Source organism: Equus caballus, chromosome 16 (genome assembly GCF_041296265.1).
Source record: "Equus caballus isolate H_3958 breed thoroughbred chromosome 16, TB-T2T, whole genome shotgun sequence".
In the NCBI taxonomy this organism is placed as follows: domain Eukaryota; kingdom Metazoa; phylum Chordata; class Mammalia; order Perissodactyla; family Equidae; genus Equus; species Equus caballus.
This window is the reverse complement of record NC_091699.1, coordinates 58,194,479-58,220,702: the sequence shown is the minus strand read 5'-3', so window position 1 is coordinate 58,220,702 and position 26,224 is coordinate 58,194,479. Positions and strand designations below refer to the sequence as shown.

Sequence of the window (26,224 nt, the reverse complement as noted above, 5' to 3'; positions counted from 1 at the left end):
TTTATGTACTTTTTGGAAATTTCCTTCTCACGTAAGTTTTGACATTCCCTTCAGGTGCTCACAAGCCAGGCAGACCAGGGCCTCCCTTGGAACTGCTGGCTTAGGCGGTAGGTGGCTTAGAGGGGAGCCCTGTGGCGCAGGGCGCATAAGGAGGTCCAGCATCTCTGTGCTCTGAGGACATAGGGGATCAGGGTTCATCTGCTCTGGGGCTTAGAAAATAGAGGGGCAGAAAATTTAAAGAGGTGAATTCTGGTTTCCTTTCCCACCTGGCTGGCCCCTCCTGTGAACCCCCCATGTGAGAGTGTGTCCTGCAGGGCCACTCAGGGAAAAGAGAGCCATGGCAATGCAGTCTTGTCTACCCTACCCTGAAAAACCGGTCTCAAAACTCCCCTCACCCACAGGTCTCCTGGTTAGCCACCTGGGGTGTACTTGGGGCAGTAGAGTTCACTTTGGCCATCACTGCTCTTCTCGTTTTAAATTTTATTAATTTTTAGCTTTACAAATAATATATATAAATTCAATTGCAGAAATTTAGATGTTACAGATAAAACCGGGGTCTCCTTTATCACTCCTGGCCCCATTCTGAGTCCTCTTCCAGAAGTGAGCCTTCTCAGGTTGGTAGATATCCTTCTAGATATTTTACCATCTATAGAAATATTTAGAGAAATAGAGAGGGTTTTTTTTTTTTTTACCTAAAATTGTATTGCTCTTTTCAACATTTAAGTGACGTATAAAATAAAATATCTATAGAACAGTGTGATTACCATAAGTGACAGCTTGATGAATTTTCATGAATTGAATATGCTCATGTAATCAGCATCCAGATCAACAATCAGAAACTAGCCACTCCCCTCCCACCCCCTGCAGTCTCTTGCTCCATTCCAGTCTCTACCCCCTAAACCCCTAAGGGTAACCACTATCCAGACTTCTAACAGCATGTGTCAGTTTTGCCTGTTTTTGTGCTTTAAGTGAATGGAATCTTATAGAATGAACTGTTTTGTGTCCATCTTTTCTCACCATGTTTGTGACTTGCATCTGTGCTGTTGCATGGCATGGCTTTTTAAATTCAGAGATATGTTTTGGCAATCTATATATGGATCTACCTCGATCTTTTCAATAGCTGTGTGAAATTTCAAAGTTTGAGTATAGACTCCATTTTATCTAGTCTCCTATTGATGGGCTTCCTGATTGTATATAGTTTATACAGATTGTTTCTCAAGGATAGGTGACAAGAAGAGGAATTTCTGGGTCATATGACATGTATGTTTTAAATTTTAATAGATACTGGAAAATGACTATACTGTGGTTTGTTTGTTTCTTTTGAGGCTACCCAGGTGACGGCAGTGGGGGCAGAACCCAGTTGAGAGGGCAGGTGGCCCTCTGCAGCAATCTCTGAGCACTTCTTCCCCTCTAGAAATGCTAGATTACAGAATGTAGGAATAGCCCACTTCGTGAAGGGACAGGGAGAGTGCTCGCTGCTTCTGGCCTAGTGTCTGAGGAGAGCCAGAGAGGCTGCTTCCCGTGTCTGAGTCTCCTGGTTACTTTGCTTACATAGGAGGGTAAGCAGTGGGCTAGCAGGATGTGCTGGTCTGGGTTTGAGATGGAAGGAAGTGCATGCGTGTGACTGTATGTGCTCTCTCACCATGCTCCTTTCTGCTTCCACCCTCCAGAGAGACTGAGGCACTTGCTGAAGGTTTTAAGGAGCTGTGTTTAACAGGGCCACTACTGGTGAGCCCAGTGTATTTGACAAGATCTTGGCATGGCAGGATCCTGATTTCACATGTCATGATAGTGGTGGTAGGGGGTATCGGAGAAACCTGTAGAAGAATTTCTAGTCTGGTGAGAAGTTTCTCAAGACCGAAGGGGCTCTGGTGAGCTTCAGTTCCTGCCTGAAGGGTGTGCCTTGTTCCCTTGCATAACCTGCTGCCATGACTGGCTGAAGAATTAGGGAAGACAGTTTGAGCTGACTTGTTCTCCAAGGTGCCTGCTTTGCTAGACTCCTTCTTCAGCATGCTATCTACTCTTTCACCACTATTTTACTGGGATTCCCTGTGTAAGCCCACTTGGCAGGTCCTGCTCTTCGATTTAGGTGACACTGGATTTGTGGTACTGTTTCTAGTATGACTGATGTCCCAGTCCCCTTTCCTACGTTGTACAGGTGATGTGCACTGTCTGCGTATTGGTCTGCTAGGGCTACCGTAACAGAACATCACAGACTTGGTGGCTTAAGTAACAGAAATTTATTTTCTCACAGTTTTGGATGCTGGAAGTCCAAGATCAAGGTGCTGGCAGCGTTGGTTTGTAGTCAGGCCTTTTTCCTTGGCTTGCAGATAGCTGCCTTCTTTGCTGTGTCCTCACATGGTCTTTTTTCTGTGTGTGTATATTCTTGTTGTCTCTTCCTCTTCTTTTAAGGACACCAGTCCCATTGGATTATGGCCTCCCCTAATGACTTTGTTTGACCTAATTATCTCTTTAAAGGCTTTGTCTTCCAGTACGTTCACACTGGGGTTATGAATTTTGAGGGGGACATAGTTCAGGCCGTAACAGTCTGAAGTTATAAAGTTGGTTGAAAGTAAATTCTGTTTTCCTCTTGAGTTACACTTTGAAATGGAAGTTACCTTTTTCAGGACTCTGCTTTGGGGTCTGTGTTGTTCTCAGTTAACTCTTCCCATGGGCAGTCTTATCTACACTGGTGAGCGCAGTTTCTACGTATATGTAGAGGTAACCCCTTTGGGTCGTTTAGGGTCCTGAAAGTATGTCTAAAAGCTGAGTGAAAACTAGATATGGACACTTCCTCTTTTGATTATCAGGACCAACCTTTCTGAAGGCATCTGGAAAAGATGGACAAATTAAAAAAACTTCTCTGGTTGAAAGCATTGTATAGCTAAGAAGATAGTAAAGACCTACCAGGCCAGGATCTGTGTGAGAACAGAAGCCCTGAGTGGGGACTTTGACATTTGAGTCTGTTTTCAGTCCTTCCATATGGGCACCTGAGAGGCTGAGCCTTGTATCCGATAGCCTTGTGGGGCTAGGAAGACAGGAATTGCAGTTCTAAACAGGGGGTGGATGTAGTGAACCCCTCCTTTTGGGTTAGGACCCAAAGGCATAGGGGTGAGGGGGAGCCAAAAGAAGACACACTCTAAAGTTTGATTAAGATGTTCTGGAATTAATGGTGCCCTTAGCTGCCTGCCAAAAGCACATGTAACATCATTCTAGGAATATTACATCATTCTAGGCCTCAAATTATTTCTACAAACAATTTTGCACATATAATAACTGGCTGGTCATTTAAAATAAATAGCCAGCAGAAACATCACAGTTGAAGTAGACCTGGATGAGCTCCAGATTGGAGTTATACACATACTGAAAAATAGCAGTGCTCACTATAATCAAGGAAATGAAAGTGGAAATTTCAGAAGAGAGCTATAAAGACATCTAACAACTGAGCCAGCCCTGGTGGCCTAGTGTTTAAGTTCAGTGCACTCCACTTCACCAGCCTGGGTTTGGTTCCTGGGCACGGACCTACACCATTCTGTTAGCAGCCATGCTGTGCTAGGGGCCACATACTGAAAAATAGAGGAAGATTGGCATGAGTATTAGCTCAGGGTGAATCTTCCTCAGTAAAAAAAAAACCAAGCTTATATATATATATAAAGCAAGCAAATGAAAAATCTGTTATAGAACTGACCTGTAGACCAACAGAAATTAAGAACTCAGTGAATCATTTTATCAGGAGATTAGGTGCAACTGAAGAGAGAATTAGTGAACTGGAAGATAGATCAGTAGATAATATACAGACTGAACCATGGAGAGACAAAAAGGTAATACAGAAGAGCAGGAAAGACACATAGAGGATGAAGAGAGAAGGTCTAGGATTCATGTAATCAGAGCCACAGAAATAAAGGACAGAGAATGAGGCAGAAGACATTATAGCTGGGAACTTTGTAAAATGAATGAAAGATATTAAGCTACAGATTCAAGAAGCTCTGGTGAACCTGGATAAGATATATAAATTCCACATCTGTTTCTATCACAGCCAAACTTCTTAAAACTAAAGACAGAGAATCTTAAAAAACAATCAGAGAAAAAAGCATTGCTATCAAAGGAGCAATGGTTGTATTGACAGCTAAGTTATCAAAAACTGTGAAACCCAGAAGACAATGGAATGATAGCTTTAAGTGCTAAAGAAATAACTGTCAATCTAAAGTTCTGTATCAAATGAAACTGTCATTCAAGAATGAGGATATCAAGTAAAGAGGGTGTTCTTCAGGCAGAAGGAAAATGATCTAGGTGGAAGGTCAGAGGTGTAGAATGGAATGAGCAACAATGAAAATTATAAATATTCAGACATTTATTTTATGAGAGAAGTGTGTTACTGAGTTTGGAATACACCTAAAAACAAACCACATGACGGCAGTGCTATATGAGCATATGGAATGGAGTAAAAATGGAATTTAACTGTTCTGAAAGTTCTTACGTTGTCCTTCGGAAAGAGGGTGAAACTAGCAGCTAATGTGAGATTTTGATAAGTCAAGAAGGCATGCTGTAATCTCTGGATAACCACTAAAGGATAGAAAGATTATAACTTTCAAGCTAATGAAGGGGAAAAATGGAATAATAGAGAATTCTCAAATTGAAAAGAAGACAATAAAAGAGAGATAAGGGAACATAGAGTAGGAGAGATAAATAGAACTAATATCCCTAATGGACATAAGATGCAAAAATCCTTAAAACATTCACAAATAGAATCCAGCAATATGTACAAATAATAATACATCATGATGTTTTGATCCCAAAAATGTGTTGTTGATATAATGATTGAAAAATCTAATCTGCATGTTCACAGAGTAAAGAAAAGCTATAGTCTTATCTCAGTAGAGTGCAGAAAAAGCCTTTAGGGTTTAATCTTTAGTTAATCCTCATAGTAAAACAATTTGGAAATGCAAAGGATCGAGAAAAGCCAAGGTTGTCTTGAGGGGATAAAGGTGTGCCTACTGGATTTCAGGATTCATTGTAAAGCTGCAGTAACTAAGATGGTAAGCTGTTGGTGCAAGATAGCTAAATAGACAATGGAACAGAATAGAAAGTCCAGAAATATATCCATGCCTATATGGATGCTTACTTTAAGAGACAGGAGAAACAACACAAGTTGAGAAGTGGACAGTTTTTCCAATAAAAATCAAAGCATTTCAGTTTTGTTTTTGTTTTTTTGTGAGGAAGATTGGCCCTGAGCTAACATCTCTTGCCAGTCTTCCTCTATTTTGTATGTGGGATGCCACCACAACATGGCTTGACAAGTGGTGTGTGGGTCTGTGCTCAGGATCTGAACCTGTGAACCTTGAGCCGCCAAAGCGGAGTGTGCGAACTTAACTACTATGTCTCCAGGCCAGCCCCCAGTTTTTTTCTTTTAAGTGATATTTCATGATTATGGGAAATTGTTTCAATATTGGGGAATACTACTAATTGGTGGGGCTTCAACAGCGGAGTAAGTCATCCATTTTGGTGTCTCCCTGTTGTAGAATTTCATCTTACAGCCACTCTAGCTTATGTTGGCGTGATACACTTATTTCCATCTATTTACTTTCAACCTGTTTTGGTGAATTTTTTATTTCAGATTTTCAATTTTAGAATTTCCGTTTGGTTCTTTTTTTACAGGTTTTATTTCTCTGCTTAGATATCCTATTGGTGCATTCTTTGGAGCATGTTTTCCTTTACTTCCTTGAGCATGCTTCTAATAGTTACTTTAAACTCTTTGCTAATTGCGACATCCAATCATCTTAGAGTCAATCTCCATTGAATGTATTTTCTTGAGTATAAGACACATTTTCCTATTTTTCATCTACTCTTAGATTAGATTTGAATGTTGTGAATGATAATTGTAAAGAGTGGATTCTGTTATGTTTATGTTCCTCTCAAAAGCATTGCTTTGTTTTTGTATTAGATAGTTAAAATGACTGAATTAAAAATCTTTCTTCTGTGATGGGCAGCTGCTGAAATATCTGTTCAGTTCTTTTAGGCTTACTTGGGTGCTTGGAATGTATTCTCTGCCTGCGTAGTTAAGGGTCAGCCAGAAATTTGAACAGAGTTTACATGCAGACTGTGGCTTGTATCCTGGACCAGCTGTCACCCTGTATGTCTTTTACTCATCATCTTGAAGATACCTATCACTTAGCTCCTGTGTTGGACTTTTGGGTTTTTGTATCCTCTTTCTTTGTTTACTCCCTCATTTTTGTGGAGCATATCCTTTAGTACCTTTTGAGAAAGGGTGAATAGAAGGTTCATTTTTGTGATCTTGCTTTACTCACTACAGCCTATATGTTTCGTTGATAGCTAACTGGGTATGGGTATTTATAAATAGGAAGTCTTTTTCCTTCCAAATTGTGAAGCACTGTGCCATTGTATTCTAGCATCCAAGTGTTGGCTACTGGAAGTTCAAAGCCCTTCTGATTCCTAATCCTTTATAGCTGACATTTTTCTCTTGCTAGACATTTGTTGTAGGGTGTTTTCTTGTCCCCGCTGTGTTGTGAAGGCACAGTGATTTTCCTTAGTGGGGAGGCCTGTTTTTATCCACTGTGCTTGTCTTTGATTTCTTCCTTTTTGTTTCCTCTTTCTGGAACTCCTGTTATTTACGTGTTGGACTTCCTGGACTGGGCCTCTAAATTCTTTGTCTTTTCTCTTTTTTCTCCTATTTTCTGTATATTTCTGTGTTTGCTCTACTTTCTTGTGAGGTTCTTTAATGTTTTCTTCTTCTTTTTTTTTTTTTTTGAGGAAGATCAGCCCTGAGCTAACATCTGCTGCCAATCCTCTTCTTTTTGCTGAGGAAGACTGGCCCTGAGCCAACATCCGTGCCCATCTTCCTCTACTTTATATGTGGGATGCCTACCACAGCATGGCTTGCCAAGTGGTGCCATGTCTGTACCCAGGATCTGAACTGGTGAACCCCAGGCTGCCAAAGCAGAATGTGTGCACTTAACTGCTGCGCCACACTGGGCCAGCCCCTTTAATGTTATCTTCTAATCCTTCTGTTGCTTTTCATTTTTTCTGCCATCATATATATGTATTTGTACTTCCTGAGAGCTCTTTTGTTATCTAGTCTTTTAACAATGCCATCCTATTCATTTTTCATGGGTGCATTGCCTTTTATCTCTCTGAGGATATTGATATAATTTTGAAGTTGCTCATCTCCCTGAATAATCTCTGTTTTCTCCAAGTTGGTTTTTTTCTGTTTTTATCTCTGTCTTTCAAGTAACTGACTTTCCTAGACTTGTTCATGTTTAGGGATGGTCCTGAATACTGATTGAAAGCTCTGAGCTCGTGAGTGGAATGTGCCAAATGTAGGATGATTCCATTGGGCTGTTTTTGAAGCTAGTTAGATTCTCTTGAGAAATATCTTCTGTTTTCTATTTGGTGGTGGGGGGTGGGGATGTGTATAGGCCTGGCTGCTAAAATTCTGGGAGCCACAGGGGCAAGAGAGCTAGGGGTTTCTATATTTGGTGTATTCTGTATTTCTCTTGTTTCAGTGTGGTACCGTACCCTCAAGTGTGCCTCCTCCTCCCTGTCCAGAGGTTCTCTGTTTTATTTTCTGTAGAAAATAACCTTCTGCTCTCTGCAGGGTCAAGGGAGGGGTGGCCTGCAGCCATGGTGAGTGGTAGTAAGATCAGAGGATCTGGCTGCCCCTTACCAACCAACCCTTCTGTCTTTGACTCATCTTACCCCTCTCTTCCAAAGATAGCTGGTGCCACAAATTCCTGAGTTTTGGAGGATTCTGTTGTGCAAATCATACTGCTTCTCACCTTTCTCTGCAGCCAGCTTAGGAGTCTGTATGATCACTGACCACTTGAGTGTTTGCTTTCCAACTCCAAAATTTTATTTTTCTGGTTCTCTCCCGTTCTCTTTGTCCTTATGGGTTTATGCCTTAAAAACTTCTTTGCTGTCGCTTTAGGGGGATTACAGGAGGGAGAAAAAGTAATATTTGTGTATAACCCTTGACCTTTACCTAGAAGCTCTCTCTCCAATATTCTTCAAAAATGATGGTGTCTGGAGAAAGGCAAGTATTATTCCAGAGAATGGACCCCACACCTTGTATGGGAGGATGGTGCCAGGGACTTGTTTATAAAGTCAAAGTTGGAAGTGCCTTGAGGGGACCTGGCTTGATTCCTTGTTCCTAGGCTGGACTTCTGAAGGCAGATAGAGCTCCTCCTGTCACCCTTGGAAAGTGCTCCTGGACTTCCATTTCTGGCAATAGTAGTGAACAAAACAGCTGAAAAATCTCCCCATGTAAGACACATAGAAATGCTGGAGAAAGTATAATAAATATCCTTTTTAAGTGCATATGCATAGCTGCATGTATAAGGAAGTAAGAGAAAAGCAAGAGGAAGCTGGAAACTAGAGGTGTACACCTCCACTAGCTAAAGGTGTTGCTTCCTGGGGGGACTTTGCCTCTCTCCATAATTTAGAGATGCGAGTTTAGTAGCAGTGTGCAAGGCACGGGAGACAAGATGTGGAATTGAGACTGAGGCTCTCACATGATGGGACTTCCACAAAGTTATACCCTCAGTGAAGTATGGACTAGAAGAAGCATCCTTTTGCTGACAAAATGGATAGTGAAATTGTTTGGCTTAGGTTGCTGGGCAGCAAGTAGTTTCCCTGAGAATTTATAACCATAGTGCCGTGCTTACGTGAGCTTGCAGTTGAAGCTTATACCATCTTTATTCTCTGGGAACCTCAAAGTTGAGCAATTAAAGTGATTCCAGGTTGGTAATGTCCTAGTGAATTTGGCAGAAACAAAAATATATATGATCTCTGGACGGTTGCCCCCTCAAACTTGGCCTCACATAGTCCCACAGGAAAGGCCCTACTGAACATAAGGTCAGTATCCAGAATTCCAAAAGACAGAAGGAAACAAGATACCATGAGTAAAAATTATCAGAAATAGCAAATGGTGGAAATAGATGTTCAAGAAGTTAAATTGTGGAATTATAAGATAGGGATTTGGAAGTATAACAAAGAACAGAAATATCAAAAATTGACCAAGAGGTTTTTTAAAATAGAACTTATAGAAGTTAAAAAATAGATTAATTGAATTTATAAATTAAGTAGAAGAGCTAAACAGTGTTTAGAGCTAAGGAATTAGACGCAGCTAAAGAGAGAATTAATGAACTGGAAGTTAGGCTCTATGGAATTATCTACAATGGTGCTTATGCACGGAATTGGAGAATGTGAAAGCAGACTTAGGGACCGGGTGGAATGGGCACGTCTAATATACTTGGGATAGAAATTTCGGAATCATAGATTGGGGAAGTGCAATAGTTAAATTGATAAAAGCCAGGAATTTTTCAGAATTGATAATAGACGTGAATCATCAGATTGAAAGTATATTCTTCTAAGCAGTATAAATAAATTTAAACACATGCTTAGACACATAGCTTGTAGAGAAACTGCAAAGAGATTGTCTTTTCCCCCTGGCTGCCTTCGTACATAGAGTATGTACAAAGTTAAACTAATACCAGCCTTTTCAGCAACAATAGTAGAAGCCGGAAGATAGTGGAATAATATTTTCAAACTACCGAGAGAATATAACTCAACCTAAAAGTTCATGCTCTTCTAAATTGTCAGTTAGGAAAAAGGGCAAAATAACATTTTCAGAAAAGCAAACAAAGGCTTCTCTGCCTAAAGGTCTTTACTGAAGGAAGACGTCTTTCAGGAAGGACAGTAGTCCTGGAAGGAAGAGGAGAGATGCAGGAGGAATGAGTGAGCAGACAAGCTGATAAACATGTGACACATAAGAAAATATGACTATAAAACACAAATAATATCTGCTTTGGGAGGCAGAGAAGAAGAACCACAATAACAGATTAAATACTGAACACAAGTATTATTTTAAACTAATTAAATGTAAATTAGAAGGGGGTAGTGGAGTAAGAACAATTAAAGTTCTATGAGGGATGCTAGAGATGTTGATTGACTTTAGGCTTTTAGCATAAATGTACATATTAAAATTTAAAGGGGTAGAATAGAAATAGAGTGCGTAAGTTCTAGACCAGAATAGGATCAGATATGGAGTTAAAAAAGATAATCCACTGGTGGTAGCAGTAGAGAAAAAACAAATTTAAACATAGAATTAATCATAAATGTGATGGGATTCAATTCTAGGTCAAAGACAGTGTTAGATTGAATGGGGCAAAAATACAAAAACATTTAAAGTAAAAGTTGGAGAAAGATAAATCGGGAGAATACAAACCTCAGGAAATGTCATATAGCTATGTTAGCATCAGATAAAGTAGACTTTTTGGTAAAGAGCAAGTGAACAAATGAAGAGGGTTACTATATAGTAAGGAAAGTTTTATTATTAAGAATATTTAAAGAATTTCTACGACTCAAAGGAAAAGCAGCCTGACAGAAAAATGGGAAAGGAGGTGAACAGACAGTTCTCAGGAGAGGCTGATGAATGCAAAAAGATGATCAGCCTCACAAGTCATGAGGAAATGGGGCTCAAAACCATAATACACCATTTCACACTGATCCAGTTAGCAAATGTCAGGGGTGAGGGCATGGCTCAGTGGGGCTGTAGTCTGTTGGGAAAATCAGTTGATACGTCCACTTTGGAGAACAGTTTGATGGCATCTAGTGAGTTGGAGATGCTCATACCCTATGATCCAGCATCTCTAGCCTCTGGGTGTATATCCTAGAGAAATGCCCACACACGAGCCCAAGAAAACACTAAAAGGGGCTTCGAGAGGCTTCTTAGTGACAGTGCTTAAATCAGAAACGTTATAAATAACCCGAAAGTCCAACAGGACGATGGATACTTAAGTTGTAGTAAGGTCGTACCATGGCCTGATGCACAGCACCGAGTGTGAATGCACTGCAGAGCTGCTGGAGGGGCAGCAGAGCACGTAAAGGGCTGTGCTCTAGCCAGGCTGCCTGGGCTTGATGCCTGGTTTTGACGCTTAATAAATGACTTGGGTAAGTGACTTCCCTTCTTTGTGCCTCAGTTTCCTCATCTGTAAAACAAGGACCCTCACAGGGTTGTCATGAGGATTAAATAAGTTATTATTGGTAAAATGCTTATTATAGTGCTTGCTAGGTGTTTGTTAAGTCAGTGTGTATCAATTTCGATGGCTCACAAATACATGGGTGAGGGGGCAAAAAGCAGATGTGTCAGAGATTGTGTTTGGCTGCTAGAAACAGATACTCGAGTTATTCGTGTGTGTAAAAGAAATTCGAAGACAAAATGTGGGTACGTTTTGGATTCTTTGCTGCCCCGTTGTACATATGTTCCACTCTACAATGCCTTCACATTCAAGTGTGTGTATGTGTCTCTGTCTTTCTTACACACCAGCCTTTCTGCTCATCCCCTTCCCCTTCCATTTAGATTCTCTGAGTTCCCCCAGCCTCCCCCCGACCCCCCACCATCCTTACTCTGCTTGTGGGGAGGATGGTGAAGATGCTGGTGTGTGGATTGGGGGAGGTGGAGTCATTAACACGGATACCGTCACTGGGACCCCTAACCTTTAGGTCTCCAGGCCCTCCTTGGCTCCTCTGGGGGAACCTGCTGGGGCGGCAGGTGCTCAACAAACTGCAGGGCTGCCTTCTGAGCAGGGAGGGCTGGGGAGCTTAAGGAAGGAGCCTCCTAGGAAGGGAGCCTGGCTGCCGTCTGCGGGGAGGTTACCCCTCCTCTCTGGGCAGAGCTGGAGGCTGGACAGTGAGGGAGAATGCCAGGTTCCCTCTGTCGTTCTCACTTGGCTACCTCTCAGTGTACAGGCTTCTGGGAGGGGGCTCCTCGGTGTGCTGGCAGAAGGGGCCTGAGGTGGCGGGTGGCATTTCTGTCTCAGTGCTCCACACTGCCTACATGGCTGGGGCTGGGTACCTACCCCCCTGGAGAGGGCAGGGGCTCCCCAGGGGCCTCCAGGAGCCAAGGGTGGAGTGCCATGGCCCAGTGGCTGCTGGGGTCTGCAGTTCCTCTGGGAGATGCTGACTGGGCTGGACGCACCCCAAGACCAGAGCCTGGGTCCCCAGGGGAGGCGTGGCCACTCCAGGTTTAGATCCTCTCTCCAAGGCTCGGCCTTAACCACCCCTCACTTTTCCACCCATCCGTCACTCCTCCCTCTCCCCATTGCACTTGGAGTCCCTCAAAGGCAGGACCCTGGTCAGATTTCCCCCTTTTCTCCCCACTGCATAGAGGGGTGTGTCCAAGGCTGACTGGACTGGGGAAACAGACCTCCGGAGTGCTTGTCCTGGAGTGTCAAAACTTAGGTCCAGCTCCCTGGAATGTCAGTTTAGAGTGGAATCTGCATGTGTTTTTTTTGGTGGTGGTGTATGTTGAGGAGTGAGGTTTCTCTCTCCCGGCTGGACTGAGGGCTTGGGGAGAACTGGGGACTTCTTTCCACCAAAATGTAGGCCCCTGGAACATAGGGACTGACTCTTGGGGACACTGCCACTTATATACCTGGTTCCTATAGAGGCCAGTGGTTGGGTTAGCTGTGGCTCAGGGATATAGCGAGCCCCTTGCCCAGGTGTCTGGAGTCATGCTCCCCTCAGGGCTGTGAGGCAGCAGGTATGAGGGGGCACGCAGCACCCTGTCTTAGGAGCACAGCTTCCTTTGCCAAGATGGATGAGTGGGTTGGAGGTCGGGGGAGTGGGTACTCCTGTGCATGGGTGCCCTGGCTCCATGAGTGTAGGCAGGAGCCCTGTGTCTATTAAAAGGCAGCCTGTGGTTGGAGTGTAGCCAGAGGCTATAAATAGCTGAGTGTGTGCAGAAGCAGAGCGCCAGGGAGGAGGGAGGAAGTGGGGAGGCCCCAGCATCTCCAGCTGGCAGCAGAACCCGGTATGGTATGGGAGCGGCATGGAGTTTCTCAGTCTCCCCAGGTCCCGCCTTGGGCTCTAAATGCAAAGCTCTTGCAGGCGTGGGTATGTATACTCCCGACTTGGTGGTCAAGGGGCCCTCCAGAGGGGCTTGTGTTAAGGGTTGTCATAGGTGGCAGGGGATGGGTATGGCTCTAATATAACAGCTAACATGCCAGCCATTATGTTAACCACTCTTAAAATGCATTAACTCATTTTGATCTTGGAAAAGGTACTGTTAATATCCCCTTTTCACAAGTGGAGAAAGAGAGACATGGAGTGGTTGGGTAACTTGCCCAGGGTCACACAGCTAGGAACTGTTAGAGCCAGGATTTGAACAGTCTGGCCAACTCGTGACTGACTTTTTCTCGGTCACCTGTAGGAGGATCTGGCCAGATGGGGGTCCAGTCACATCCTGGACCCTTGGGTCCTACCTAGAGCCTTGAGATTTGGAGTTCCCAGCCCTGTGCACTTGGGTCCTGCCCATGGTGCCAGAGGGGTCCCTGCCTGATCAGTGGCCTGGAGAGGAGCTGGGCCAGCCTCGGGCCACGCTCCATGTCTGTCAACCTTCCTTGTTCGGGCTCCTAGCCTTGCACAGGGGGCTTGTTGCTTGTTGTCTGGGTGGAGGTGGAAACTCCTCTGAGGACCCTAAGCCTTGGGCTGCAGGCTGATTTCATTCCTCCTGTTGTCCTCTCCCTTCAAAATCCTGCCCTAGCCAGGAGATGACTGTGTTCTTCTGTCCGTCCATTGATCTTTCTATCATCTGTCTGTCTGTCTATCATGTGTCCGGAACTAGCACTCAAGACACTCAAGGCTTCTGCCTTCATCAACTCTGCAGTCTTATGGGGAAGCCTGACATTTAAAAAGCAGTTGTCAAGCACATTTGTAATGTTTTGTTTCTTCCGTAAGTGTTCATTATGTTATTTTCTCTTGGGGATTATCTTTGGTTACATTATTTTTACACTTTTTGAATGTCTGAAATATTCCTTTATATAACAGCAGGTTGACAAGAATGATAAGTTAGGTGATGGAGGAGTTACAGGGGCCTGTGGAAGTAGAGGGTTGCCTGGTCTCTGGGGAGAGGGAAGAGCTGAAATTTAAAGGAGAAAGTGGGGAGCATCTTACAGCGAGAGGTAATCACTTGTGCTAAGTCGAGAAGCCAAGCATATTCAAGGGCCTGGCAATGTGGGGTGACTGCGTTGAAGAAGGGAACGGGGGAGAGCACTCAATTCCCTTGTCTGCAGCCTGGCTTGGGGGTCTGGCCCCACAAGTCTCAAGTCTCTAGGGACTCCCAATAGAATTGTTCCTGTGGATGCAGTGGGCCACCTGCTGAGAGAGGAGGCCCTGTGCATTCTGGACTGGGTGCTTTGCATAACTTAGTCATTGGATGCTGCTGCAAGTGGACAAGGGGCCTCTGGGCATTGTAGGTGCCAACCTGGGTCCTGGCCTCTGGTGTGCTTGCTCAGCTGTTGGTCTCCCATGCTTACCCCGTCCCGTCAGGTTCTTCTCTTAACTCTTAAGCCTTATGCTGGATGAAGGGCCTGGCTGGCGGAAGCCCATGTGTACCCCTGCATGAGCCCCTTTGTGACCCTTTAGGCCCTTCCTGTGGATGAGGCTGGGTCCCAGCTGCCTGGGTGGGCAGGACCACACTCTTTTTCTTCTTACTAATGTCTAAGTCTAGGTCCCATGGCATTAGATGGCTAGGGCCATGGCTGGACACTGGCATTCTGGTTGGGTGAGATTCTGAACCCTTAGGTTCTACCTGGAGATTTGAGATTTGCTGCTTGCCACTGGCTAGTCCCTCTAGAAGGAGCCTCCCATCACTCCAGGGAGATGCAGAAGGGGTAGAGTCTGACTAGAGAATGGCCACTCCTGTGGTGGGGGGCCCCCTCCCACTTGACAGCCAGTCATTGTCCTTCTCCCTGGGGGTACCATGGGATATCAAGCTCTTTGCTCATGATGGACACTGTTAGAGGTGGAGTGGAGGGTGAGGGAGGTCTTGACGCCTCCAGGATTTGGGGCACTTTGCCCCCCCGGTCAGGGTAGGGCCTTCTTCTTGCTGCTCCAGCTGGCCTTTCAGGCTGATGGTGAAACAGGGCTCCTGGCTCTTGGTGGGCTGGCTAACTGTCCTTCTGTGGGGGTGAATCTGACCCCTTCTTCCTCCTTCCTAGTATGGGAATAGTTGTAGGGGAGACCAGCCAGGGATGGTGTCAGGTCACCAGCCCACACTGTGCCCAAGAAGTGTGGAGAGGACAGGAGGATGCTTTTTGGAGGTGCTGGCTTCCTCTCGGGTGTGTGCATGGAGTTCTGGCAGCGAGGTTGTAAATGCCACTGCCACCCTTGATCAGGGATGCCCTGTGAAGGAATGATGGCAGGGCACTCCCAAATGGAGGCTTGGGAGCTCTTCAGCCCAGGCCTCAGGTCTAGGAGTCAGAATCTGTTTCCTGGGAACCTCCTTTGGCATCTCCTTCCCGTTTCCCCTCACAGGGCTGTGAGGATCTTGGGGGCAATGGGGCAGATTTAGGGGCTGGGACTTGGGGGTTATTTTGGAGGTGATGGTGAGAAAGATGGATTTGGTGAATGTTTGAGGTCATATTTGAAGGGGCAGTTGGGGGTCTGGTGTTCGGCCACCTGGATGGCACTGGTGCAGGGGGTGGAAGAGGGCACAGGAGTGGGTAGAGAGTGTCCACAGGGGTTCTTGGGGGCCACCCAGCTGGAAGGATCATCTGCTATCGCTGCTCAGCCACCAGCTAGCACTCATTTTGCTTGGGGTACATGTTCCCTAAGGTGACTCTGGGAGCCTTACCCTGAACATGAGGGCCTGATTCTTCATGACCTTCTCTAGCCCTGCAGAGCACCAGGAGTGGTAGCTGGGTATGGAAAGGGCACTGGAGTGTCCTTGCTTCCCATCCAGTCTAGGAAGGGGCATGTGGGGGACACACCAGTAGTGTCACCCTGGTGGGCACAGTGGCGAGTGTGGGGTGAGGCTGAAATAGCAGAGGCGGAGGTGCCTGAGGTCTGCATCAGAATCACCTGACACAAACAGGGGTGCTTAAAAACATAGATTCTGCCCCCATTCTTACTGGACAGGTCTGGGGCTGGGTCCCCCTCCACACACACACAGTGGCTCTGATGGGCACTGGGGTTTTGAGGGTCCCTCCGTTAATTGCTGATGCAGGGAAGCAGCCCCGACCCACGAGCCTCAGGCGTTGGTGGAGGCCCTTTTTGTGCATCTAGTCATCAGTCTGGTTGCATATCCATCCGTCCTTCCTTGGTGTTAGGTTTGCTGCTTTCTCCCTCTTAATTGGGCCTGGGGGCAGTTGCAGTGGGAAAAATAAGATGGGGGCTGGTGTTGGCTGGCACACAGTAAGCTTAGAGGTGCTGAATGGATGGGTGATGTGGGGTCTGGTACCTGCCACCCAGCCTCCCTTGGGTGGCCTGGGACCCAGGACAGGGAGCAGGGGTTTTCGCAGTGCTCAGCAGTCTCTCATTTCTGGGGGCACAGGTTCTGGGCGTGGGGAGGCTGAGACGCGGGAGTGCATCTACTACAACGCCAACTGGGAGCTGGAGCGCACCAACCAGAGCGGCCTGGAGCGCTGCGAGGGCGAGCAGGACAAGCGGCTGCACTGCTATGCCTCCTGGCGCAACAGCTCCGGCACCATCGAGCTCGTCAAGAAGGGCTGCTGGCTGGATGACTTCAACTGCTATGACAGGTACCAGTGGCCTGTGCCCTCCCCGCCCGGCCACCTCTCTTCTCAGGTCCACTGGGGCTCGCTGGACTGTACACCACCCCCTGGGCCATGTGGGTCTCAGGATGTCCATGAAACTGAGCCAAGCATTTAAGGGCGGAAGGAAAAAGACAAAGGGTTCTTGAGACAGCTTGGACAAGTAGGGATGGTGCCAGCGTCCCAGCCCTGCTGGAACTGTCTTTACCCTGCCCCAGTCCTGAGGAGGGCTCTCTGAATGTTGACCCTGGCTGTCCCTTCCTGACTTTGGGTCCCACTTTAGGGGAGGTGGGTTCACACTGTCCCCCGAGGGTTCCCCCGTGAGGCTCTTGGTCTGTGGGCAGGGGTTTGGCTGGGTGGGCTCCAGAGAGTCTCACATCCTTCAGTTGAGGGAGTATATGGAAAATTATGTGCTTCTAGGCAGGAGTGTGTGGCCACCGAGGAGAACCCCCAGGTATACTTCTGCTGCTGTGAAGGCAACTTCTGCAACGAGCGCTTCACCCACTTGCCAGAGGCTGGGGGCCCGGAAGGTGAGGGGCCCGTGGGAGGAGCAGACTTGGGTCTCTCCTTGGCCCTGGAGCTCTCAGCTCCTGAGTTGGGTGGAGAGTGGCTGCAGGGCTCTCTGGTCTGGCACTGGAGGTGCGGGAGTGGGCGGGCTGTGTGACCCAGGGCTCCGTGTGTCCCCCAGTCACGTACGAGCCACCCCCGACAGCCCCCACCCTGCTCACGGTGCTGGCCTACTCGCTGCTGCCCATTGGGGGCCTCTCCCTCATCATCCTGCTGGCCTTCTGGATGTACCGGCATCGAAAACCTCCCTATGGCCACGTGGACATCCATGAGGTAAGGTGGCTGGTTTGGGGCAGGGCGGGGGTAGAGATGGGGAGGCCAGGCCAGACTCTGTTAAGCCCTGGTCTCCCCCAGGACCCTGGACCTCCACCCCCGTCCCCTCTGGTGGGCCTGAAGCCACTGCAGCTGTTGGAGATCAAGGCTCGGGGGCGCTTTGGCTGTGTTTGGAAGGCGCAGCTCATGAATGACTTTGTGGCTGTCAAGATCTTCCCACTCCAGGTGTGTGTGTGAGGGGCTCTGGGTCCTCCTCCCCTCCTGTGGCCTGAGCTTTCCCACCTCAGGGCTGTCCAGGCCCTGTATAGGTGGGATGAGAGAGAAATGGGCCCCATTGGGGCTGGTGAAATTTCATGATAGGACTTGGGGAGGGCTTTGCCAAACCTCAGTCCGCTCTGATTTTCCAAGTTTTGTTTTGACATCAGGTTCTGCTTAGAGGCCCTGAACGCCAGTCTATCCCAAGCAGTTGCCCAGGACACATAACAATGTCAGGCCGGGCTCTGCCTCTTGTTTGTTAGGTGATACTGGGCCACTCACTCTCCTCAGTGGCCTCGTTTATAAAGCAGGTGCTGGCCTTAAGTGATCTCAGGGATCACTATTGGCTTGTGCTCCACCGTCTGGCTCAGTCCACGTCTTCTGCCTGCCTCCCTTACAGATGCCAAGGCTGGGGATGGGGTGGGGATGGGGAATGGGGTGAGGGTGGTGCTTCTGCTGCCGGGTGGTGTGGCTGCAGTGGGGTTTAGCTGCATCCCTGCCTCAGGACAAGCAGTCGTGGCAGAGTGAGCGGGAGATCTTCAGCACGCCCGGCATGAAACACGAGAACCTGCTGCAGTTCATTGCCGCTGAGAAGCGAGGCTCCAACCTCGAGGTGGAACTGTGGCTCATCACAGCCTTCCACGACAAGGTGAGCCATGCCCCGTGGAAACAGACTCCCAAGGTGAGGTGATCACTGTCCCGGTGGTGGCCTTCCACAGTAAGGTGACCCTGCCATACGTGTGGACATGAATGTCTACAGTAAGAACCCCTAACCCTGGGATATGTTCTTATGAATAAGAGTAGTGACTTCATAATTAATACCCCCTGACCCCTCCTAGCCTCATATACCTTCCATATCAATTCCAGCCTTCCAGCCATTGGTCCACAGAGGCAGCCCTCCCAGGGCTGGGCTGGGTCCTGTCCTGTACCCAGACCCTGTGCCCAAGTTCTGTGCTGTCTCCTCTAGGGCTCCCTCACGGATTACCTCAAGGGGAACATCATCACGTGGAACGAACTGTGTCATGTTGCAGAGACAATGTCAAGAGGTCTCTCTTACCTGCATGAGGACGTGCCCTGGTGCCGTGGTGAGGGCCATAAGCCGTCTATCGCCCACAGGTACTGGGTTAGCAGTTACCCTCCCTGTACTTGACCTGGAGGTGCAGAGAGAGTTTGGAGGGTGAGAGCAAGGCCTGTTGGGGGGGGGTTCTAATTTCATAAACATGCCTAGCTGCTCTGTGGTGTGTCAGAAGCGACTGGGAACAAAACCTGGGCCCACCTGGCGCTGCCCTTCCCCTCCTTCCTGTGTCCTGGGCACGGCCTGGCCTCACCATCTTGGGTTTTGGTGACCTCTAGTGGCCACTTGAGGAAGTGCTGACTTGATTACTTTGGCTCAGTGGTTCTCAAACTTTTTGGTTAGGATCTCTTTACTCTCCTAAAAAGAACTTGTATATGTGGGTTATGTCTGTTGATATTTGCTGTGTCAGAGCACACACATTCCATTAACTGTCGGAGTGATGACATCACATGTATATAAACTCTGGAAAACTCTGTACTCCTGAGAGAATGAGCTTAAAAAAGGCAAATAATGGATTATTATTAAAATAATTTTGACCTTACAGATCCCCTGAAACAGTCTCAGGGGCCCTTTGGGGTCCTTGGCTTACACCTGGAGAGCCGCTGTGTTACCTCCTCATCATACTGCTTACTAAATGGCAGGCCTTGCTCTTAACACTTAGAAACACCAGCTCATTTAAGCTCCTTACTGCCCTGTGAGGTAGGTGCTCAGCCCTGTGTTACAGATGAAGGAACAGTAGTGCAGCGAAGTTAAGTGACTCAGCCTTATCTGGTTTAGTGTGGTTCTGTGGCTCTGAGGGAGGGGAATGAGTCTCGAATTCTAGAGTTCAAAGCTGAAGGGCCCCTAATGGTAAGAACGTGAATGACAAAGAATGAATGACTATGAAATTGCCATTTTTGTAGGTCAAAAACGGTTGAATGTCGACTTCTCCATACCGTTCACCCTAACGGTAGTTCATAGTAAGTGTGCCAGGGGTGGCCCTAGGCATTGTGCTTATTGTCCCCAGTGTAATCCTCACAACGAGGCTGTGCCAGGCACTGGGGAGACTGAGGACCCAAAGTGGCTCTGTTAGTTGAAGGTGGAGCTGAGCACACGCGCCAGCACCCTGCTCTGCCCCTGCCTTCCTGGTGGGCTCAAGCCCCTTGGGCCTGCACAGAAACCCAAGGAAGTTTATTTAAACTTCTGTTCTCACTCACATTCCAAATATTGTAAATTCTTCTCAGAAGACTCACATCCCAGGCCAGTATGCCTGCCCTCAGCCCCTCTGAGAATGCAAGGGCTGGCCTTTGATTCTGTGGGGACTGGGATGGGGTCTGCCCAGCCAGCAGGGCAGGTGTTTCTTGGACAGCTCTGGTGGAAGTGCAGTTAGGGATTCTCGCCCCAGTGTGTGGGGGAGTGTCTTAAAGCTACCTGCCTGTGTGGCTTCCTGGACTCGACGCTGCTCCCCAGATAGGGTGGGATGGCCTGGTCTGGGGTCTCTGGGGGCTGTAGAGCACAGGCTCCAGTATCTTGGGAGCCATGGTGGGAAGCCAGGAGTAGGGTGGGTTGCACCATGATGTTCAGCTTTGTCTTGGTCCACCTGTCTCCACAGGGACTTTAAAAGCAAGAATGTATTGCTGAAGAGTGACCTCACGGCCGTGCTGGCTGACTTTGGCCTCGCTGTTCGGTTTGAGCCAGGGAAACCCCCGGGGGACACCCATGGGCAGGTAACAAGCCTCAGGGGGTGCAAAAAGGGGGGTGGGTCCAGGGATAGACACTGCGCTTCTGCTCAGCTGGCACGGCACAGGGGCAAGGGTCACCACGTGAGCACAGAGCTGTCTGAGACCTCTGAGAACAATGCTCTCGCTTCCCAGTGGGGAAAGCAAGGCCTGGAGGGCAGCAGAGCTTCCAGGCCAGTCAGCTGAGAAGCCCAGATTCCTGACTGGAGTTTTGGCCGCTCATCTTTGTAGTCTCAGTCTTTCTCTCACTGTTAATTTTTAAGTATTCTCCTCTGCCTTTTGTTTTTGGTCTTAATCTCAGTAAAATACACATTGTCTGTGGAGCCCCTTGTGGTGCTGCTCGAGTAAAGAAGCAGCAGTTCCGTGTTAGATTACTGCTATCTCAAGTGGGTGATATTTTAAAATTATCATTGAGGTATAATTTACACCGTGACTTCTCATGACCCTTCCGTGAACGTGGCGAATCAAGATTGCCGTCGTTGTTGGTGTCCTGCTCTGACCTCTGCCGTTCTGGCCCTGTCTGGCGCACACAGGATGGGGCTCCGTGTCCAGCTGTGAGTGCATTTGTGCATGGTCAGTGACTCTTAGACCCTCCCCTGTCCTCATGTAGGTGGGCACACGGCGGTACATGGCCCCTGAGGTGCTTGAGGGAGCCATCAACTTCCAGAGAGACGCCTTCCTGCGCATTGACATGTATGCCATGGGGCTGGTGCTGTGGGAGCTCGTGTCCCGCTGCAAGGCTGCCGATGGTGAGTGGGACAGGAGCCCTCAGCATCCTGGGTGTGGGGTGGGGAGCAACAGGACCTTGGGGTAACCCTGCTGGGCCCTCTCTCACCCCCAGGACCGGTGGACGAATACATGCTACCCTTTGAGGAAGAGATTGGCCAACACCCGTCACTGGAGGAGCTGCAGGAGGTGGTTGTGCACAAGAAGATGCGGCCCGCCATTAAGGATCACTGGCTGAAGCACCCGGTGAGGGGCCTGGGTGGCAGGAACCTAAGACCAGTGGGATGTGGGGCAGAGAGAAAGGGTGCGTCAGGCAGCAAGACAGTGCCTTCCTCCGCAGCCAGGTCAGAGGCCACTGAGTGCACTACCTCCCTCCCACCAGGGAAGTGTTGGGGAGGTTCAGTGCTCTGCAGTACTCTGGCCTCGAGTTTGGCCCCAGAGTGATGGGGCCTGATAGTCAGCTCCCTCAGGGTCCAGGTTGCCCCCCTGTGGATCACTTTGTGCAGTGGAGCCCACTAGTCCTGGGCTGACGCATTTGGGTTTGAATGCTGATTTGCCAATCAGTAGCAGAGTGACTTTGGGCAAATTGCTTTATTTCTCTGAGCCTGTATCTCCTCAGGGTAGTAATAGATTTAATAAATTGCTTGGCAGGATACCTGTCACATAAATGCTTCATGTGCCTTAGCTCTGATTAAATATTCTCTGTTCTCTGCCTTCATCATTTTTTGGATGTGGGTTGAGTTGTGTGGCATCTGGCCTCCTCCACTCTGGGGATACTCTACTAAAGACCCCAGCCGTGTAAACTGTTTCTTATCTTAAAAGGATATTTGCCTTCAGCTCCATTGAGCCCCTCCCCCTGCCCATCCCAGAGTTAACTCAGAAAAAGGACAGGCTTGAGGCCACTGGGGGCTAGCACTCTACCATACCTACCATCAGGGGTCACTCTTTGGAGGCTAAGTTCAGCTGCCATGCTGCTCCCTGGGACCCAGGGCTGCAAATGGAGAAAATTGAGGCATGGGGAGATGAAGGCTGGGCCAGAATCTGTATCGTCTGCCTCAGACTTTCTCAGTCTCCCAAGGCAGAGATGCTGGGGTGGCTGGTCCAGTTCCTTGAGGAGGAGTCCAAGGTCCAGAGAGGTCTCAGTGTGGCCTGGTGCTGAGCAGGCCAGAGAGCTCCTGGGTGTGTGCATTTTGCCCATTCTGCTGCCTTTCCTGGCTCCACACAGTTGGTTCCAGCACAAGGTGCCACACCATGTTCCCTGGACTCTAGGAGGTGTCCCATGGCCTGTGGGAAATTGTAGGGGACAGAACCCTGCTCCACTCCCCACTGTGACTGAACTGCTGCACTTTGGGCCCAGGATTTGGGCTTCGCATAAGATTTTGTTTGAATATCACTGCTCCAAGGCAAGCAGCTGTGTCTGCCCCAGGAGGGGCCTGGGTCCCCCCTCCTTTTTCCTATGTTGAGGTTCAGTGGACCTTCTCTTGGGGCTGTGGAGGAAGGCCAGTGGGCTTAGGATGGTGAGTGCCACAAGCGAAGGCATTCTCATTCCTGCATTTTTCCCCAGTCTCCTGCTAATTGGCCTGCTGCTGGGGTTGGGACCGGTGGGCTCTGCCTCATCCTTGGCAACATCATCAAGTTTGTTGTCCCCATGCTTGTCCTCACTGAGGGGCACTAACAAGGGTGTCTTTTTCCTCTCCCTACCCTGTTGTGCAGGGCCTGGCCCAGCTCTGTGTGACCATTGAGGAGTGCTGGGACCATGATGCGGAGGCTCGCCTGTCTGCAGGCTGCGTGGAGGAGCGGGTGTCCCTGATCCGGAGGTCGGTCAACGGCACTACCTCGGACTGTCTTGTCTCCCTGGTGACATCCGTCACCAATGTGGACCTGCCTCCTAAAGAGTCGAGCATCTAAGCCCAGGACACAAGTGGATCTCTAGACTCAGTGGATCTGAAGAGGAAAGGAAAAAAAGTTGTGTTTTGTTTTGGAAATCCCGTAACACCAACAAACACATAAAATGCAGCTGCTATTTTACCTTGACTTTTTATTATTATTATAATTATTATAATTATTATTATTAATATTATTTTTTGGATTGGATCAGTTTTACCAGCACATTGCTCTACTGTATCGCAAACAGCGGACACGTCAGCAGGCGTTGAGGTGCTGAGCTGTGAATGCAGAACCAGCGCCATGCTGAAGAGCCTCAGCCACCTCCTGTTCTTGGGGTTCATTTTTCCCGCTTTCTCTTTGTTTGTTGTCTCAGAATCTGTGACACAAAGAAACCCATCTCCTGTCTTAGGAAACTTAATGCTGCAAACTCTACCTAGAGGAATCTTTGAAGACTGTTACATAAGAACACACCTTCCTCAAAAGAGGAGTTTCCCTCTGCCCTTGTCTCCCTCCTCCCTCCCTTTTATTCTGTTTTTCTCCCTTTTTAGACAGTGAGTTTAAGAAACAGCAGATGTGTCTTTCACGGATTAACGGGTGTTGTCCTGACCGAGGAAAAACTGGGATGAGGATGAGGATGGTTTGGACTGGAGCTGGAAGGGGAGGATGGAGCTGGGGGTTGGGTTTGGAACAGAGCTACACTGGACTCGGGCACATTCGGAGCAGCATCCTTTGCTATGAGGCTACTTCTCAGGTAACCAGGAATCGAGGGGAAGGACCGTGTGGAGGCCGAGCATTAATGGCAAGGGAGAGGTTTGGAGAAAGTCCAAAAGCAGGTGGCTCTCACCCACCTGCTGGCCCTGACCAGTTTTTTCCACTAACTTGGGCTTGGGCATAGGACAAAACATTTTTCTGCCCTATTTTAAGGTTATATAAGGGTAGAAATCATCATGGTTTAGTGAGTACATTCTTCATAAGACTCAATGCTATAAATATCTGTAATGGAGGAAAAGTTGAAATATGTTACTTCCTCCTGGAGCAGTTCAGGGAAATGCCCACAGGGGGCCCCCTGCACAGCCAGGGTAAGAGGATTTCCTAGGTGGGGCCTAGCAAGGTCTGCCTCTCTGGAGACGCTGAGAGTCCTGCAGCACTGGCTCTGCCCCAAGTGGTGACATAAATGTCCCCTATATGTGGCTCATGGGCACGGCTTTCTCCAGACCCCTTAAAGTGGTGCATATTCTAAAAACCCTTTCTCTATTATGCCATAACCTTGCTCTAGTCAGTGAATGTTCCTAATGCTGCTGTTTCAACATTTGAATTTTTTTTAATTTATGAAACACGCAAATTTTTTTTTTTTTAAACAAAACACACACATCCACATATACACACACGCTTTGCTATGTGGCTTCCGAGGTTTAAATTTTGAAAAGTAAAAGAATTAAAACTTCACGACCACAGACCACCTCAAACCAGAAATACCTCAAAGTTTTCTACTTGTGTAAGTTTTATTATATATTTTATTAGTTGTGTTGTCTTGTAGTAAGTATATTTTAATGTAAGTTGGCTTTTATGACAAGAAAGTTTAAAAGAAATAGAGAAAAAGAGAAAAAGTTGGAGTCTTCTAGGGAGTGCTACCATGTTTGTTTGATAACACGCCCTTGTAAATAATTGTCATCACTTGTAGGTTGGCTGTCTGGGCCGAGTCTGGGCATTCATCACTCTTGTTTGTAAAGGCTTTTCCTTCTGGTTTGTTTAGACGATTTTATTTAAAAACTGGATCTCTTAATCTTGAAGGTAGGCAAGTTGGTGGGCAATGGGGAGAGGCTGACTTGGGTGAGAACGGGAGAGGGGTGCCTCCTCTTGGGTTATTTGGAGGTTCAGATGTTTCCCTCAACTTGACTGGTCGATGTTCAGAGTGACAGGTAACCCCACTTTAACTTGGTAAAACGGTGGCCCTTAGAGACCCGGATGAGGTAATTTTACTTGAGATTTAATTTCTTAAGCAAATTAGTAGCAGCGATAGTGGAAGAGACCTGTAGTATCTTGGTGAATCTGCACTGTGACTCGGGCAGTCTGTGCTAGGGTAGCGTATCTGGAGTGGGGAGTTCTCAGCCCTGCCCTGGAGTTTGCAGTCTCAGCGCTGCACGCACCCTGAGCCGCCTGCTTCGCGCTCAGCACGCTGTCTGCGGTGTCTGGGGCCTGCCACTTGGGTGTATCCTTTTCTCTGTGTGTTTGGGCACAGAGTGCTGTGGGAGGTGAGTTTTCCTCCCTCTCAGAACTCAGTTTTTGCGTCGTGGGTCAAAATGTGAGCTGGCCAAGGTGGTTACAGGGACAGGTTTTTGTGTTTTTGGTATGTTGTCTTTTTCTTCTTCTTCTTTTTTTTTTTTTTTTAACTATTTTGTGCTGTGGTATTTTTCTTCCCTTGGAATAATTTTTAACAGCAAAACAGGCCTTACAGCAGTTGCTTTTCTTTTCCACATATTTCTTTAAGAAGCTTTAAAATATTTATTGAAAAGTGCCATATCTAATTTCTTTAGCTTTCTCCTCAGGCAGTACTGGGCATCTCTACTTTTCACCCTCAGAAGAAACAAATAAAGCACTAACAAATGTAGCTGATTTACCACAGGAATGATCAGGCCACTGGTCCTACCCAGTGTGGAATTCTAGACCCCAGACTCTCCGTTTGGTTTTAGATTTCCTCTGGGTGATTTTTCTTTTGTGTGCTGGCTTGATTCTTGTGAGAACAAGTTTTGGCCTGGCTGTGAAGGGTTGAGCTGTGGCCCTGATGTGGGACCTGCTGGTTAGGATGCAGTACAGACAGGGCAGGCCTTCCTGTCGGCCTGCATGCCTTTTATCTGGGTGGGCTCCCTTCTTGCTGACCCTGTGCTCAGCTGCTGTAGCACCCCTTTGCGGCCTTGGCACCAGAATGGCATATCAGGAAATGGTACCTGTTTGGTGTGGCCAGGGAGAAGGGAGAGTCCGGGGGAGTCTGTGCCAGTTCTTTGGGCTTCAGGCTGCCCTTTCCCCAGGTGCTGTGGTATAAAATGCACCCGTCAGGCAGTATCCCTGACTGCTGCTCATGGCTAGAAGAAGGTGAGTGATCTTTTTCCAAAGCATGCCCCTGGGAGCCTGAGTGGGTCTTTTGCCTCAGATCAGCT

The 26,224-nt window shown here is 47.8% G+C and overlaps 1 protein-coding gene across 4 annotated transcripts in view; it reads left to right on the top strand.

The window, feature by feature from the left end:
• The window catches only part of ACVR2B (activin A receptor type 2B), a 30,265-nt gene extending 7,049 nt beyond the window's left edge, over positions 1-23,216 (top strand). For 2 of the 4 annotated variants that reach the window (XM_023620727.2, XM_023620725.2), the window contains exons 2-11: positions 16,349-16,556; positions 16,989-17,098; positions 17,257-17,408; positions 17,490-17,633; positions 18,169-18,312; positions 18,631-18,779; positions 20,330-20,444; positions 21,067-21,205; positions 21,298-21,428; positions 22,896-23,216. In XM_023620727.2, the coding sequence (XP_023476495.1) occupies positions 16,349-16,556; positions 16,989-17,098; positions 17,257-17,408; positions 17,490-17,633; positions 18,169-18,312; positions 18,631-18,779; positions 20,330-20,444; positions 21,067-21,205; positions 21,298-21,428; positions 22,896-23,090 (1,487 nt within the window). In that variant the 3' untranslated portion in view covers positions 23,091-23,216. Of the gene's footprint in view, positions 1-16,348; positions 16,557-16,988; positions 17,099-17,256; positions 17,634-18,168; positions 18,313-18,630; positions 18,780-20,329; positions 20,445-21,066; positions 21,206-21,297; positions 21,429-22,895 lie in introns of all 4 variants that reach the window. The other 2 variants (XM_023620726.2, XM_023620724.2) reach the window with 2 other exon arrangements.
• The last annotated feature ends 3,008 nt before the right edge of the window (positions 23,217-26,224 follow it).